We start from the raw sequence: 19,170 nt of genomic DNA on the forward strand, positions 1-19,170 counted from the left end.
TTTTTTTTTTTCTTAATGGTTGCTGTTGGGCTCACAGTACACATTTCAACATAATTTACTTCAGATTTATGCTACCTTAATTCCAGTGTGATACAGAAATGTTATTCCTATACAGCTCTATTCTTTCTATCCTTTTTTTGGCTATTATTATTTTGTGTATTATCTCTGTGTATGTTAGAAACCCAATACTTTATCTTATTTTGTCATTTATAGAAGGTAAGAGAAGGCCAACAAGTATATACTAGATTTATAGTTTGTTATATTAACTTTCTTGTTTAAAATTTTTAGTTTCCTCCATTTGTTACTATAGATTCAAGTTACTATCAGCTATAATTTCCTTATTCTAACACCTTTACTCTTATCTGCTCCTTTGTGCTGTTTTTGTCAAATATGTTACATTTTAATGTTGTATAGGCTGATAAATTAAATTATGCATTTATTGTTTCATACAATTGCTTTTAAAACCTGTTAGTATAACAAATGAGAAATATGCATTTATACTGTTTTTTTTTTTTATGGTTACATACTACCTTTACCACTGCTCTTTGTTTTTTTCATGTGGATTTGAATTACTACCAGGGGTTTCTTGCTTTCAACTTGAAGATTTTTACTATTTTTTTTGTACGATGAATCTACCAATAAGAATTCTCTCAATTTCTGTCTTCTGTGAGTATTTATTTTGGTCTCATTTTTGAATGCTAGTTTTGCTGGACTTAAAATCTTTCACAGTTTTTTTCTTTCAGCAGTTACTAGATCATTCCCCTGCCTTCTAGCCTCAATTGTTTCTGATTAGAATCAGTTGTCAATCTTATTAGTGTTCTCTCATTAAAGATAAAGCATTTCTCTTGCTGCTTTCAAAATGTTTTCCTTGCTTTTTGCTCTTAGCATTTTTACTATGATGTGTCTAGATATGATTTTCTTGTGTGTTTACTTGGAGTTTATTGAACTCTTTGAGTGTGAGGATTCATGTTATCCTTAACTTTGGGAAATATCGTGATAATTTCTTTGAATAGTTTTTTATACTCCTTTCTCTTGCCTCTTTTTTTGGTACTTCTATTGTAAAAATGATTGCTGTTACCTCCAGCACTCCTTCTGGTTGGTATGCCTAATGGTGCCCTATATTTCTCTGTGACTCTGTTCATTTTTCTTCATTCTTTTTTTCTCTTCATTGTATTGCATACCCTCTATTGATCTAATTTTAAATCCATAGATTCTTTCTTGTCCATTGCTGAGTCCTGTAGAGAATTGTTCATTTTAATTATTTTACTTTTCAACTCTAAAATTTCTATTTAGTTTTTTAAAATGTCTGTCTTAATATTGATGATATTGTCATTATACTTTACCTGTTTAATCATGATTTCCTTTAATTCTTTGATCATATTTATAATAGCTGATTTGAAGTCTTTATCTCAGTGTGACATCTAAGATCACAGAAAGTTCTGTTGACTGCTTTCTTTGTATGTATAGTTCACATATTTCTGTTTCATTGAGTCTCAATTTTTTGGTAAATTGGATATTTTAGATATTGCATTTTATAAGATTCAGATACTGATTCTCTCCTTTCCACCTCCCCAGGACTTGCTGTTGTTTGCAACTTTACAAGTCTATTTTATTGAAGTCTTTTTCTTCTGTTGGGTGAAGCCTCTGATGTTACTTCTCAGAGGGCATGTGTTAGTCACCCTGGGATGACAGTGGTTTTAGCAGGGTTCTCTTTGACTATCTTTTTAAAATCTCTGTTATATTGTCTGCCCCTGTTGATATCACATCCAACTGATAAGCTCCATTTTATGCTGGCTAATTGCTCTTTTGGAGACGATGGAGGGCACAACTCCTGGGGCATAAATTGTACTACAGTCCAATCCGGATAAGTTCTGGTCCCTCTACAGAGTTGGTTTTTGAGGCCAGTATTTGAAGGTTGCTCTGCTTTTAGGGGGGCTCTTGTTAACTGTCTTCTTTCCCTCGTTGTCTCTGGTAACCTAGCTGGCCTACAGTTTAGCTATTTGTATCCAGCTTCTTCTTCTTACCATGATAACATCCATTTCTTTTGAGAATGCACTTGGGCTTAAACTTACTCACACTCTTCCAAATAAAATGAGTTCCTTTGGGGAGAGTTTCGCAGCTCTCTGTCCTTAGAGCCTGTATCTTGCCTTGTGAAAAATCACTGCACCATGACTTTGGAGCTGTGGGTGGGCTTGATGTCTTGTTTTCGTCAGAGTTCCATGAACTGTTTCATGAACAGGGTGCTGCGTGGGAGCATTCCAAGACTCTCATCTTCTCGTTTTGCCTCCCCCAGTGTAGAACCACTGCGCTAGGTATGATCTGGGGTGAGGATGATCCAGGCCCCACCAGTCTCTGCTTAGCATTCCTTGGGGCAGATCGTCACGCTATAGGTGGTGGAGGGGAGTCTCCAACCTGTAATTTAGCCTCTGTAGAACTGAGTGGGATGGGAAATGCTAGCATTCTGCTTCTCCCAGTGGGAGCTAGGAGGAGAGGGGACACTCCCCCCCAATTTGGCCATACCTATTTGAAAGGAATGTCAGTCACACTAAACTGGGCAGTGGAATGAGGAAAGGAACAGATCCTGACTCGAGTACCATGGACTCTCTCTGTTTTTACCAAGATACAGCAGATTTTCTAGAATAAATGTTTTCTATCTTGCTGAATGCCCTTAGGACAATTTTCAAAGGCTTTAAAATTTTTTTAAAAATAATTTTTACTAGTTATAGTGTTTTCCTGGGAGAAAATATGTGGAACTCCTCACGCTGACATTTCGTATGTCTCACCTTCTCTTATAAATTTTTACTTCGTGGCCTGGCATAAAATTGCATATAAGTAGTTGCGATGTAAATGTAATTTTTTTCTTAAAAAGCAGTGTGAGTGTTTCTTTCCTGTCTTCTAACCCCTTCTGATGTGTTTTGCGCTTGACCAGTTGGGCTTGGTCCTTACTTACTTTTCACTTACTTGGACATTACACCCTCTGTGTCACCCCTGGCTTTCGCCTCATTTTTGCTTTTATGCTGGGGCTCCAAATTTTTACTTGAGTCACTGGAAATGGTGACACAGTTTGTAAACTGTCTGCTTGGCTCATACATTGGCTTTGATTGTTAGCCAATCTCTCAGCTTTTGTAAACTAGTTCATGGACTATCTATCTTGCTCAGATGTTGGTCTCAAGACCAAATTTGTATTTGTGTATTAGCTTCATGTGTTGTAATCCCTATGTTGCAATTATATGAAAGAAAGGACATTTTGGTGTCAATAAAAGGAGATTTAGTTAACTGCCTACTATAGAAACTATATTTAAGACTTCTTCACCAAGGCAACTGTCTGGTAATGACTTTCAAGACTGTATTACAGCGAGACTGTATTAAAGATAAAGGAGAAGATTGTCTGATATGAAGGTGTATCGTTTTATAAAGTTTAGGTGCATCTATTCATGAGACAGAACTTTCATCAGAGCAGCTGATGTTAATGGATATTTTGCGTGCAAGAGCATCACATAGAGGGTATGTTTGAGGGAAACTGTTTTTAACAGGATTTAGAGCAAGATCTAAGTTCATTTTTATTTGGGTTGTTGCTGAGTTTTATTTTAGGGATCTTAGGGAATATGTCTATTTCCTTAATGATCTAATGTGTAAATTAAATCTTTTGAAGGCACACTAATTAGTAATTCATGTATAATCCATTTCAGTTCTTTCATAGTAGTCTTTTTCTTTCTCTCTCTGATCTTCAGGGAATACTCAATTGTATCTTTGCATCCTTTTTGTAGTTTTCGACTACAGTGGCCTGTGATGAAAAGGATTTTGAACCTATAATGAAGAAAAAACTTCTACCTCTTAGAATATGGAATTATAAAATTATGAGATTGACTTTTTTTAAATTTAATTTTATTATTAGTTTCAATTATGCAGTACATTGGTTAGACGTTTATATCATTTATGAAACGATCCTCCTGATTATTCTTTCTCTCTTCTTGCTTATACCGAGCCATTACATTACTGCTAACTATATTGACATGAAATGTTTTGATTCGTGAACCAAATTTACACTCGTTCAGATGTTTTCTTGAGGTAGCTTGCTGGAGGCATGAATAAGATCTGCTTTCCAAAATGAGATATAGAGTTCAGAATGTTACTTTAAAATATTCTCTAGGTGAAATAAATGTGTTATTTGTCTTTTTTTGTTTGTTTGTTATTTAGGCAGCAGGGGCAGTTCGACCTCTTGTATCTACTGTCATCAGTCCATCTGCTGATGGTTGCTTAGACCACTCGTTGGAACGTGCCAGGCATAGAGCAAGTGAAATGCCACAGGCTTTTCTATTTGATGTGATCTATGAAGCATATCAGCAGGTAAGAATTCTGGGCTTTTGAAAAAGCTGCTGTGTGGAGGTATCCCCAGAATAACCCCTGTATTTGGAGAGTTGCTAGAAGAACTCAGAATGTACTTGTACTTGTGGTTAAAATCGATTACAGTGAAGTAACCAATTATAGCTGGATCATATGAGACAGACACAAACAGAGTCTGGAGGAATCCTTCCTCCGCTCTCTTCCTCACCCAAAGATGACCCACTGCAAAGATGCCTTCCCACCAGCAACACAAATGCAGCAGCACGTGTGTGATGTTTCTCCCCACGGAAGCCTGTTAGAGACTTGGTATCTAGGGTGTTTATTGAAGTTCGTCACGTAGACATCTTCTACCTAGCACATAAAATTCCATCTTCCTAGAAGGAAAGCAGGTATTTAACATAAACCAAATTGTTTATGCAAACAGTCTGGACATCGTGAACCACCCTTATCAGTGAACTGTTCACTGAGAGTACTCCAAGAGCCAGTTTCCCCAGATGCTGGCTGAGGGTCCACCCAGTTAACAGATGGTGTCAAGGGTGTAACTTGCCTCTGTGAAATTCATGGAGAAAACACATAATACTGTTTACCATCTCCTGAGAGTTAAACAGGAATCGGGCAACTGTCACTAAAGTCAGTGTGTCAAAGAAGCATCTTAATCTGATCCAAAGTCGTGTGGACTGTGGCCAAAAAGGTAGGAGGTCTGCAGTTTGAGATCATGGATGACTTTTCTTCCTCAGGTGATGCTGGGAGGTTATGGATGTTAAGATGCCCTGCTGTATGTTGACCTGCTGGATTGTTGTTACCTCCGCTACTGTTTCTTCTGTCTCACCTCACTCATCCTCCTGTTCTATATGCTCTAGCTAGGGTCACCTTATTTATTTCCTCAAATACAAGTTTCTTCCTTTCTGGAACTTTACTTCCTTCCTATCTTGCTACAGGTCCTTTAGATGTTAGGTAAATTATCACTTGCTCAGAAAAGCCTGTCCTGTCTCCCAATTCCTCCCCGCCCTCCCCGACTAGGTTAGGCAAACTCACTACAAGATTTCCTAGTGCCTTCTTTTTTTCTACCTAGCATCAGAATTATCATTACTTGGGAAGTAATTTATGAAATATCTGACTCGCCTGCTAGACTCGACCCTGTGAGGAAGGGACGGTATCTGTCTCATTCTTAGCAACTTACTTGACATATTAATACCAAGTACATATTTGTTCAGTGGGATGAACTTATAAGAGTGTGCATGTATACAAATATATGAAAAGAAGGCCTGTGTACTAGTTCTTCCATCTACTTAGGCCACTTTTGCCAGATACTCACACTGTTTGTTTCTACTCTTGACGTGGGTCCCTGTGCAAATGTCACTTCCTCAGAGAAACCTGCCTTGATAATCTTACACAAAATAGCATCCTCTATCATGTATTCCTTTATTCTGCTTTAGTTTTCCTTATTAGATATCACTACTTGACATTTACATATTTTTGGTAAGTATTTGTCTCTCCCTGCAAATAGTATGTCAGTTCCATGAGATCAGGGACTTTTTCTTATCTCTAGCTCCTGGAAGAGTTCATAGCTTACATTTGCGTGGGGGTAATATATATGTACATATGTATGTATTTACAATTTCTTCCTAAAACCTTTAAGAAAATCATCTGAAAAATTATTTGAAGGATGGGCAAAGATTTATATAAAGTTGGTGATGGCAGCATTTTTCTAAATGTGAAATTCTATGAAGCCTGTAGTTCTAGAGATCAATTAGTGACATTTAATAGTAGAAATTTTAGAGGGTCATTTAAAGTTGAGTTTTTGTAGAATTTTTTGGCATGAAAATGCTCATGATAGGATGTTATATTAATGATACAACAATGACACAAAAATATATTAATAACTATAAATATGTTGATTACCCTTATAGATCTAAATGTATGAGTGTGTGAGTACACAAGCAAAGTAGAAAATTAGTTGTACGTCTGGCTCCTGAAATGTTACTAATGTCTATGTCTGGGTTAATATTAATTTAAAATCATTAAAAATCTGTGGGTGTGATAGATACTTAAGATGCATATATACGGAAGCATTGTTTTTAATTGGTTTTGGGTTTTTCTCTCTAATTAGGTATTTCATAATTGGTTTTTCTTTCGTTGCTCAAGGTCATCTAAAATTTTTATTTTATTCCTTGTGAATTTTTAATGACTCGTTATGAGGTTGCTAAAGGAAAAGATTGCTAAATTAAGGAATAAAAAATTCAATAGTGAAAATTACACGGTCTCTAAGAACTAAGGGACAACCCCAAAGATTGGTCCAGAAGATTCTTATTTTTAAGACAGAATAAATAAGTTTTAGGAAAAATAAGACATTTTTGTACAAAGAAGCTTTTCAAATTATATAAATCCATTTCTTAAGTAAATTGGTTTGGTGGTCACAGATGGTATTCTCAACTTTATTGTTTAGAGACCTGGCCTCATGTCTAACACTCAAGTTTTTAGATTCTCAGAATTTTAGAAGGTAATTTATTAATAAGTTTTCATGAAAATACATTGCATTAAATACATGCATTAAAGACACAGCAGGACTCAACCAGTGGAAGAATTCTCTGGGGTGTTAATTATGTACCTTTTGGTTTGATATCCTAGACTTTACTGTGGAGATATTTAATATTTATATGTTACAGCTTCTCAATCTGCACTATGAGTATTTTTTAAGTGCCTGTTTAGCTTGAAAGCATAAAAACATTCTTAAAAAACACAATCAAAACAAACCCTTCGATTTTTAAAGATTCCTGCCACAAGTCTCCAGGTACAATATCATAATCATAATATGTAAAGAATATAGCAGGAATTTTCTTTTGTAATATATATCCTGCTCCTATCCTATATGCATTAGAAGAAATAAAATTTATATCTTGTACTGAGTACTAACATATTGGGCTTTAAATGCTGGGTTGACAAACCAACCAGTCAAAACTGAATTTTATCAAGTGTCTTTATAGCCACAGGTGTTAACAATTTCAGAAGTTATATTGCAATTTTCACAGCGTTTAGTTCCCCGTTCTATCTCCCTCCTCACCCCCGGCGTGGTGAAGAAGGGGGACTTCGATGAGTGTGTAGCTGGGCCCAGACCAGATGTGAAGACCAGATTATCAGAATAGTCTCAAGAAATCACACACTCTACATGGGGTATTGAAAAAGAGAAGTAGGAAGGGGTAGGAGGAAGGTACAAATCATTTTTTAACAAATGGAGAATCGAGAAAGGGACAAGAATGAAAATGTCATCAGCGGTGGGGGGTACAGTGAGTTAAAGATGGAAGAAAATGTGAAGAAAAATTAGTACAAAAGAGAAATGAGAGATTTAAAGATAAAACTTTCTGAGTCGTAAAGAGCTGTCATTTTAGATTAGTGAAATTATCTGCAAACCGTGGCAGCAACTTGCACGTCATTAATAAAACCATGATCTGTATATTATTTATGGTACTCTATAAGATAAAATAAATTCAGAACTTGGTGGTGTATTTGAAGAGCAATTAAACTCTTTCTAAAGCCATGATTTTTTTTACTCATCATATTTCTTATGTTTTTATCCTATTCTCTTTTTCTGCCTCCTACTTTTGCTTATTTATATATTTTTTATCAAGTATTCTGAACTGGCTTATATAGCCAGATCACTTTTATTGTCCCAATTTTGGACAAATTCAAAAGCATTATAGGGGGACAAGAAAACCAAAACACTTTGTGACACTGGCTGGGACCTCCTCTGAGAACATTATTTTTACTTCCAGAAATTTCTTAATAGCCTAAAACTAAATTATTTTGTCTCCAATTTTACTTAATGTGTATAGAGATACTAGTTTATAAGTGATTTTCACAAACGTGCCTTTTTCTGAATCTTCCCCTACATTTGACTATAGTTTAAAACCGCTCCATCATATCCTATTGCCTTATTTTTTTATTTAGTCCTCCTCATCTTTCATGTAGACTTTGGGGAAAAGAAATCTCTCGATGATTTTCCTCCCATCATCCTTGTCCATCCTGATCAGTGTTTCACATCAAAGACCATGGCAAGTGGGCCTGCACATCTGTCCCTGCTGGCCCACTGCATTAGGACCTTGTGTGGCCCTCTGTGGCTCACAGGATAAAATACCAGCTCCTTAGCATGGCATTACATTATCTTCCTCGTCTATGGAGCTCATGACTTAGTTTCCTCATCACACTTACCTTTAACCCTACAATGTCTATTTTTGGTATATGCAATTCCTTTACTTTTCATTAAAAAGAAGCAAACAAGCAACAAGAAATACACTTCTGCTTTGGAGTTTACCACTCTCTCCTCTTTCTCCTCCTTCAGTCATTTACTGATCCCCCGAATTCCTGATGGTTTTTTTTTTCATTTATTGAAAACTTTGAAATCTATCTCCTTCCACTTTGACATTAAAAATTAGTTTTGTTTTACTTATTTTTTAATTCTTTAATTAACTTTATTAGGGTGCCATTGGTGAATAACATTATATAAATTTGGTGAATAACATTATATAAATTTTTAGTGTACAACTTCATAATACATCTGTGTACTCTATTGTGTGCTCACCACCCAAAGTCTAGTCTCGTTTCATCACCTTGTATTAGGCCCCCTTTCATCTCTTCATCTTCCCTTCCCCCTCTTCCCCTCCAGTAAACACCATTCTGCTGTTTGTATCCATGAGTTTGTTTGTTTTATTTTGTTTGTTGCTTTTTGTCTTATATCCCACATAAAAGTGAAATCGTACAGTTCTTATCCTTTCTGTCTGAGTTATTTCACTTAACATAATATTCTCAAGATCCATTCATATTGTCTCAAATGGCAATATTTCATCTTTTTTTTTATGGCTGAGTAGTATTCCATTGTGTATATATATATATACCACATTTACTTCATCCAATCATCCATCAAAGGAAGGATTGTTTCCATGTCTTGGCTACTGTAAATAATGCTGCAGTGAACATAGTGGTACATATATCTTTATGAATAAGTGTTTTCAAATTTTTTGGGTAGATACCCAGAAGAAGAATCACTGGGTTATATGGTAGCTCTATTCTTAAGTTTCTGAGGATCTCCAAACTGTTTTCCATAGTGGCTGCGCCAGTTTACATTCCTGCCAACAGTGTATGAGGGTTTCCTTTTCTCTACATTCTCTCCAATGCTTATTTCTTGTCTTATTGATAATAGCCATTCTAATGGGTGTGAGGTGATATCTTATTGTGGTTTTGATTTGTGTTTCCCTTACTAGTGATATTGAACATTTTTTCATATATCTATTGGTCATCTGTGTGTCTTCTGTGAACAAATGTCTATTCATGTCCTCTGCTCATTTTTTAAGGGTTGTTTGTTCTTTTGTTTTTGAGTTGTGTGAATTCTTCATGTACCATGGATATTAGCTCCTTATCAGAGGTATCGTTTGCAATTATCTTCTCCCATTCTGTTGATTGCCTTAAAAATTATTTTAACATGTATTCAGGGACACATTAAAGTTCAAACTTGTCACTTGTATTCTCTATTTTGTTTTGGACTTTAGGTGTGTAGAATTGGTTGATGATCCTCCTCTGTTTATAGTCGGCTACTGTTTACTGTGCCAGCCACCTCCTTTAATTTTTAAAAAAATTTATGTATATTTTTCCTTTCTCATCTGAGATCTTATTCTCCTCCTTCCAGAAGACCCTTTTCTGTTGTATTTAATCCTTATCCCCGTAATCAACCTATCACATATGTATATAGATATATGTATTTTCTTAAAAGGTATCCTGTTATATTCTTAAAATTTACATAAAAATTTTGATACTTATTCAGCACTATTTATGAAACCATACGTATTGATGAATCTAGAGCTCAGTCATTGTTCTTCATTACTTCATAGTTTTTGATCATGTGCATAGACTACATATTATTTATCTGTCCATCGTCGATGGACACCTACATCGGTTGCTACCCTGAATATGGAAATGAGTATCCTTATGTAGGTCACTCTGTAAGCATAGTGCAAGAGTGTGCAAGAGTTCCTCTGGGGTGTACATCAAGAAGTGGAATTGCCAGGTCACAGGGTACATGACCTACTACCAGGTTGCTGTCCAGAATGGCTGCACGAATGAGATCCCAGTAGCAAGGAAGTGGTTCGAGTTTCAGCCACATCTGTAGTTTTGAAATGGGAGGGGAAAGTGGTTCGAGTTTCAGCTACATCTGTAGTTTTGAAATGCTGTAACTTACTAATTTTTGCCAGTCTGATAGATGTATATTGATCTCTGTGTTTTAATTTGAATTTATTTGATTGCTACTGAGGATGAATTATTCTACATTTTTCTGTGTTAATATCTTAATAATGCTTATTAATAACTTTTGTCCATTTTCTTTTGAGTTTCTTCTTGTTGATTTGGTGGAGTTTCTTGTACATACTAGATATTATTCCTTAAGTTTTACACATTACAAGTATCTTCTCTTAGTCTATAATTTTCCATTAATGTAATCTTTAATGTTTTGCATTTTGATGCAGCCGAATTCTGTGTATCTAAGATCTTAAGAAATTCGTTCCTACAGTGTGGTTGTATTTTATCTTATGGGTTTAGTTTTTCATTTCACACTTTAGTCTTTAATCTTTTTGGAGGTCATTTAAAAATATTCTGCAAAATGGGGTTACAGCTTTTTTTTCATCTTTGTAAAGTGAGCTAGTTTTTCTGGCATCATGTACTAAATTGATTTTTTTCTAATTTGTGAAACGACCTCTGTTATATTGCCAATTTCTAATACCTATATAGATTTATTTCTGGGTTCTTAATTCACTGATTTGTTTCCTGTGATACTACTGCATTGTTTTAACTCTTTGTTAATTATTTTCAGAATTATGTGTTTCAGCACAAGTTTCCTAGCAAATACAGCCTTAGGCAAGGGTTAAGTACTAATGTAAGGTGACACACGGTAAGTCCTCACTTAACATGGATGATAGGTTCTTGGAAACTGCAAATCTAAATGAAATGACTCGTAACGAAACCAATTTTGCTGTGGGTTAATTAATATAGATGAGAGTTAAATTCCTATATCATATTTCTGGTCACAAAAACATCACCAAACTTCTAAATAAAGACCCAAAACATTTTTGTTTTTTATTTTTTATATATATTATTATTATGTTTTATTTTTTTTCCCCATCTACCTCCCCTTCCCCTCTATCCTCTGGCCTAAAACACTTTTTGGTATTAAACATTGAAATAGGTGTGAGCTATACATACATTTAAGGCAGATTAATAAAAACAAGATGATTCTTTTCCAATCTGTTGCTTCTAGTGCGGGGTCAAAGTAACCAGAGCCTCTCTTGGCATCTCAGGGCACAAGGTGGAACCCATTCTGGACAGGATGCCCTTCCATCACGGGGCACAGTCACAATCATTAGGATTGAGACAATTTAGATATGTCACTTTACCGTGCATCTTCACATCTTTGGGAGATGGGAAGAAACAGAGGAGTCCCTGGAGAAAATCCATGTAGGTGTGGGGAGAATGTGCAAACCTCATACAGACATTGGTCCTGGCCCAGCATCATTAACATTATAACAAAATGATGTTGAACAAAATGATGTTATTTGAGGACCTGCTGTGTTACTAATCTGACTACTGCTTCACAAACAAATACAGCTGGTCATCACATGGGATGCACCCAGATAGGTTTATACAAAACTGTATTTTTTCTTCCAATAGACTCTCTAAGAGACACAATTCATCTGTCATCTCTCTCTTGGTGAAAGTTACTCCTATAAGGAATGAACTCTGGTACCACCGAGTCCATTCAGCTCCAAGGGAAGCCAGATCTCATGATTTATACCATAGTGCTGTACCTGTGTCCAGAGGTAGCTACATGGAAAAGCCAGAGAATCTGGCTTGTGGTCTGTAGAACTAAGTGGGCCCATGTGTGGTTAGTCACTTTGGTGGCATAGGGAGTGAGTACGAGACCAAGAGATTCTGAAGCTGGGCATAAGATATGATTGATACGCTATTTATTGGCCTTTATTACATTTGTTTAATTTTGAAATCTGTTAAGTTCCTGCCAACTGGAAGCTTTTATTGGAATGTTTTAAAATTATAAATTGATTTAGGGATCAAGTTGACACCTTTAAATAGTAAGTTGTCCCATTTATGAACATAGTATGACTCATTTATTCAGATCTTCTTTTATATCTTTGAAGGATTTTTACTTTATTATGTTTTGTATATACACATACACATATATGCTGTTATAAACTCTTTTGTATTGTACTTCCTAATTTATATTTGCTGTTATATATTATGTTCCCTCAAACCCCCTTTGGTAGATTGACCTTATAACAGTTAAATTCATGGAACTCTGGTTTTAAGTTTGTACTTGAATTCTTCTGTTTTACATAAATGATCATATTATATGCAAAAAAATGAGAAATTTGTCTTTTTCTTTTGAATCATTATTTTTCTTTCACTGTTACTTTTGGCTAGGACCTCTGGTATCATGTTGTAGAACAGCAAAAATAATAAGTTTTCTGGATTTCATCACAAAGGGGCTATAACTTCTTAAGTATAATGTTTGCTGTAGGTTTTTTTTGATAGAAAGCCTTTAACAAGTTAAATTAATCTTTAACTCTTTTCCTAAAAGTTACTGTTTAAAAAAATCGCAAGTAAATATTATCTTTTTTGAAATCTTGTTTTTCTTTATTTAGTGAGATCATGTGATTTTTCTCTTATAGTCAAATAATATGGTAAATTAACATGGCAGACTCAGATAAACACTATTTGATGTAATTTTTTATGTTCTTGGATTTAGCTGCCTGATAGTTTTTTTTCTTGTGTTTATAGTGAAATTGTCTTCTATTTCTTGTGATATCCTTATTTGATTTTCAATATGAGACAGTATTAATCTTATAAAATGATGTCATTTTTCTTCTTTTTAATTTTCTGGAACAATTTTTATAAGAAATATAGTATTCTTGAAATTCTGATAGAACTTTCCAGTAAAACTGTCTAAGCTTAGAGTCTTTTCAGGGGGCTAGGCTTAGGAGAATAGCCTTTTTCTCCCTTCTGTTTTTAAATTTTTGAGGAACCTCCATACTGTTTTCCATAGTGGCTGTACTGTTTTAAATTCCTACCAACAGTGTAGAAGTGTTCCAGTTTCGCCACATCTTGACCACACTTATATTTTTATTAATTAATTAATTAACTAATTAATTAATTTAGATAATAGCCATCCTAACTGGCATGAAGTGATATCCCACGGTTTTGGGCTGCAGTCCCCTGTCTGTGTATCATCTTTGGAGAAATGAATAGAGGAATACTTTGCCCATTTTTAAATTGGGTTGTTTGTTTTGCTATAAGTTGTAGGAGTTTCTTACATTAAAAGTTCATCAAAAGTTCTCATCACATGAAAATTTTTTTATAGTTATGTAAGGTGACATATGTTAACTATACTTAAGGTGATTATTTTACATTGTATACAAATATTGTATAATGTTGTATACCTGAAACTAACATTATGTTATGTGTCAATTACACCTCAATTAAAAAAATCCTTATTAGATACATGGTTTACAAACATTTAATCCTATTCCTTAGTTTATTTTTCATTCCGTCGATTGTTTCATTTGCTATGCAGATTTTTGTTTGCCATCTTATCTGTAATTTGTTGTTTATACTTTTGGTATCATATCCAAGAAATCACTGCTAAAAGCAATATTAAGAAGCTTTTCTTCTAGGAGTTTTATAGTTTCAAGTCTTATTTTTAAGTCTTTAATTCACTTGGAATTTATTTTGTGTGTGATGTAAGATAGGGGTTCAATTTCATTAGTTTGCATCTGGATATCTGGTTTGCCAACATGATTTGTTGAAGAGGACTCTAGTAAAAAATCAGTGGATCATATATGTGTGGGTTTCTCTAGTCTCTATTCTATTCCATTGGTCTATTTCCGTTTTTACTCCAGTACCACACTGTTTGATTACTGTAATTTTGTAATATACTTTGAAATCAGGAAGTGCAATACCTCCAGTTTTCTTATTTCTTTAAATCATTTTGGATATTTTGGGTCTTTTGTGGTTCCTTGTGAATTTTAAGATTGCTTTTTCCATTTCTATAACAATGCCATTAGGATTTTCATGGGGAGAGCATTGAATATACACATTGCTTTGAGAAGCATAGACATTTGAACAATATTAAATCTTTCCACCCATTACATGGGAAATCTTTTCCTTTATTCGTGTATAAATTTCTTTCATTAAGGAGCAGCTTTTCGATTGTTGTTAAATAACATTTCAGTCTCCATAATGGTTATAGAATTATAAAGGTTTTCTTTTTATCTTTGTGCCAATTTATCTGTTTTATAGATATTTTCAAATTTATTGGCATATTATCTTTTTAATCAAAAAAGTTGTATCTGTAGGAAGGAGGCCATTTGTGTACAAATTGGCCATTAATGTATCTTCTTTGGAGACATGTCTATTCAAGTCCTTTGCCCATTTAAAAATAGTTTGTTGTTGTTGTAGTTCTTTATGTATTTTTGGATATTAACCCTTTTTCAGATGCATAATTTGCAATTTTTTTTTCCATTTCATGGATTACCCTTTCATTTTGTCAATAGTGTCCTCTGATGTGTGAAAGCCCTTCATTTTTATGTTGTCTAATTTATCTATTTTAAAAAATTTTTGTTGCCTGCGATTTGGTGTCATATCTAAGACAGCATTGCCAAAGTGAATGTCATGATTTCCCCTATTTTCTTCTGAGAGTTTATAATTTTAGTGTTTACATTTAGGTCTTCATTTAATCTTGACTTAGTTTTTGTTTATGGGGTTAGGTAAAAGCTCAACTTCATTTTTATTTTTGACATTTGCCTATCCAGTTTTCTAAGTGCCATTTGTTGAAAAGACTGTCTTTTCTCCACTGAATGTTCTCTGAACTCTTGTGAAAAATTGTTTGACCATCCATATACATAGGGGTTTATTTCTGGGCTATCTATTCTGTTGGTCTATACGTCTGTCCTTATGCCAGTACCACACTGATTTGATTACTGTAGTTTTGCAGTAAGTTTTGAAATCTGGAGATATGTGACCTTCAACTTTTTATCTTTTTCAAGATTGTTTTGGTTATTTGTGGCCATGACGCACTCTTTGGTGTCACAGACTCTAAACATATTTCCTTCTTATTCTTCTTTTTGTCTTTATTGTCCAGCTTAGTGCCTCAAATCTAGTAGATGTTTAATATATGTTATTGTAAGAATTTAAAAAACTATACTGACTTTTTATAGTTTAAAGTATGGAATGCTCTTACATAAGGCTATGAATCTCTTTTCCTTATGTATTATAAAAGAATATAAAACCAGACTTACTGCAGAAACCTTAGAAAACAATACTACCAATATATTCCATACTCTTACTCTAGTTCACACTTGTTCTATGGGAACCATGTCTTAGTAAGACACAAACATCTGTCTTTATCTGTGTTAGAAAAAAATTTAAAACTACAGCGGGGATGCAGTTCAATTACAAATGCCTATAAGAACAAAGAAGACAGACAAAAGATGAGGCGAAGAGAGAACATGGATCATACTATAGAGAGGGTATAAAAAAATAATAGGATTGTTACTTTCTTCCTGTGGTTTGTTCTGAGTTCATGACATCGAATTGGAAAAATAAGATCCTGGGAAAAAATTTTTCAGTCTGGGAGATTACTGGAAATCTTGTCTATGTTTGTGCTTTCTGGTAAGAAAGTTAAAGGTGGGGGAATGGAATGCATGGGAAGAGGCAGACAATGGAAACACTTATTCTATCATAAGCAGTAGTCAAAGGGCCTCTTGGAGCTGTCAAGAGCTTTTAGTTTTGTCTTCTAAAATCCTGATCTCTTTGTTACAGAATTTGGCAAGAAAAGCTGCTTTAAATAGAAATGAACTGAGAGACATAGTATTTCCTCTTCTCAATCTTTTACTTCAGGACTTCACATCTCAAAGCAGGTCCTGACTTCTGGTGGATGGTCGGAAGAGGTAGGAGTTACTAGGTAGTTTGAGAAATTACACAGGTGGACACTGAAAAATTATTCATAACTAATCATCAGATTCCAGGCTTTGTATGTGGCAAGAGCTGACAGACACTAGTACCCAGGCAATCCTCTAATTCCTCCTCCTCCAAGGATTACAGAGCTGTTGATTACCAAGCAATTCACGATCACATCATGAACTGTTATGTGTACCAGCAAGGGGGAAGAAATAAGATTTAAAATGAAAACCTTTTTGATTTACTTGAGTGCTAAAGGAAATTCTCTTCCTCCAGAATTGATGAAATAAATTTTAATTTCACTTAGTCTTTTGATTTTTTTTATGTTAATTTGTGTAATGTATGCATTAGCATCAGAATGGTAGCTCTAGCAGTTTATGGCCCAAACAAAACTGATTTCCTAGGCAGATCCAAGAACTTCAAGTCAGATCTGAGGCTCTTTTACTTTAGAAAAATTGCAGAATGATGGAGAAAGTATGGTGAGCTATTTTGAGGATATACCTTATCATGAATGAATATGGATTTTAAAAGTCATACGACTTTATTCATATGCTTCTTACCTACTGTGTCTGTTATGTTAAGTGGATGAATTAATGAAAATCCTTTTCTGTGTATATCTGAATTGTGTGCTATTCATCTGTGTTGGGTGTCGCTGTGTCAGTTTGGTCAAATTGGGAACCTATTTTTCTCAGTTAGTTTGGCAAAAGACCAATATGAATGAGATTTAGAAGGCTGACGTGAGGCAGCTGCCATTTTCTCTTAAGGTCTTTCTGCTGTCAGATGGGACAACCAACAAAAAAAAAATGCCTGGTGGGTTCCAAACTGTCCTTGTCATCTCGTTCCACCATTTAGCTTGTCTTTCTGACTGGTAGCTCTGTTGACTATCACTAGCCCTGCTTTGTCATCACGTAATGGGGTGGGGACCCACTGAGGCAGTAGCTATATACACAGATGTAACTGTTTCCCACAGGCCTCTTCATGGCTTTCCCCTCAAGGTTTCTTTTTGGTGGTTGGATGTACTTGTCCGATGTTCTTGTCTGGTGTGATTGACTAGTCAGTGATGTCTTCTCTGATCTTTCAACTTGCCCTTCCGGCTGCACCTTTCCCAATAACACAATGGTGTATGGTCTAATTCCTATAACCTCTCATTACACATCACTTACCGTGGCTCCAGTCCCCAAACTGATACATCATCTGATTCATCTGTGGGGTGTGTCCATGCTGTGTCCACTTATATGTTGTACAAGCAACCATTTTTTTCTTTTTTTTACCTTGTTTAAAAAATAATACATTTTTATATAAGTTACACATGTCTCTCAAGAAGTAATAAATTTACATGGTGTTTGGTGCCAAAGTTGTTTGAGTTTGTAATATAGCTTTCTTCTTGGATGTTTCACAAAGTATTGCCAAAAGAATTAGAAGGAAAGTTTTGCTTTTAAGTGGTTCTGGCAGGATTTTGTCTTATTGGTCTGCTGCCTAGAACATTGAAAAGTTGTGTGTAATGGTATAAAATGATTTACTATTGACTAACCTTAATGCTGGCATGTTTAAGAACTATACTTCTTGTCGAGAACAATTAGATCTGAAATAGTTCTGCAGGATCCAACCCTTCTAACTACGTGCCCTTCGACATGTATTCAAATAGACTTTTAACAAATAAAATTTTAATCATTTACCTACATGTGATTTCAAAGTTTGTTGTTATTTTATGGACATTATTACTTGCAGGCATTAATATCTTGAGAAAGTTTGATATTTCAAAATATCATCTAGAGATGTAGTTTAGCATCATCTGAACAATTAAAGGAGATATTTTCATATGCTTTTGAATGAACTCGATTCAGTGCAGAGTGACCAAAAGTGGGCAAAAATTAGAAAGATTCTACCCTTTAAAGAAGGGAGTCACAGCGGGTAAGATGCACATTTATATGATATTCCCTGCTCAGCTCTCAATCCACTTTTCAGGGCCTTGCTGGATTCATTGAACATTTTTCCTTTGCCAAGAAATTTTAAGCTTCATCAGTGTAGGGTGCTAAAGGGACACTCCCAGAGGGAAGTTTTTTTTTCTTTTTTCTTTTTTCTCCCTGGTTCTGGTATGTTTCTGCCCCTGCTGGCTCCAAAACTGCCATTGGGGGATGTCTGTGGCACTTAGTGCCGTTCACTCTTTAACAAGTGTTTGAGGCCATTGTCTTTGACACTAAGTTCCATTCACTTTTTGGCAAGTGTTTGATGCCAGTTCTGGCCTGCCATTCTTCACCTGCCAGCTTCTGCCTGCTGACACCTGGTGGAGGTTCCCCTGCTTGCCCGTTCTGGACTGCAGTTCTATGCCTGCCAGCCTTAGTTTCTTGGCATTCCAACAGTAGGCCTCCAGCTTGTAAGTCCCTGCCTGCAGTTCTCCATTCATCAGCCACAGGCTCCTGGCCATCCAGTGGGAGGTCCCCAGCTTGCCAGTTCTCCTCCGTGGTTTCTATCATATAGCCTGGGCGTGCCGACTGTGCACCATTTCTGGCCCAGGTCAAGCCACTAAACTTCTCCACCTTCATGCAGGCTGCGGTCATACCTTTTCCAGTGAGGTTTGAATCTCAGCCTTGGAGAGAGGGCACCCCTTCTTTCCCAGTTTGTTTCTTCCTCGGGTACGTTCCCTCAGATTTAGTATATTTTTTAGAATTCTGTTTTATTTATTCTTAGTAGTTAAACCATGGTATATAGTTAATAATACTGTAAATTAAATCTTTGTTGTTTAATTTATTGTGTAGTTTACAACTCCTGACTGAATGCTGAATGATACATGTAGTTTTTTTTTTTTTTTTTTTTTTT

The 19,170-nt window shown here is 35.3% G+C and overlaps 1 protein-coding gene across 1 annotated transcript in view; it reads left to right on the forward strand.

Annotated features, from left to right (window-relative positions):
• Window positions 1–19,170, forward strand: part of ISPD (isoprenoid synthase domain containing) — a 247,969-nt gene that overhangs the window by 35,446 nt on the left and 193,353 nt on the right. Inside the window, exon 3 of the mRNA XM_011362888.2 lies at window positions 4,198–4,347. Coding sequence (XP_011361190.1) covers window positions 4,198–4,347 — 150 coding nt within the window. The remainder of the gene's footprint in view (window positions 1–4,197; window positions 4,348–19,170) is intronic.

The sequence above is a fragment of the Pteropus vampyrus genome, unplaced genomic scaffold (genome assembly GCF_000151845.1).
Source record: "Pteropus vampyrus isolate Shadow unplaced genomic scaffold, Pvam_2.0 Scaffold4, whole genome shotgun sequence".
NCBI lineage: Eukaryota > Metazoa > Chordata > Mammalia > Chiroptera > Pteropodidae > Pteropus > Pteropus vampyrus.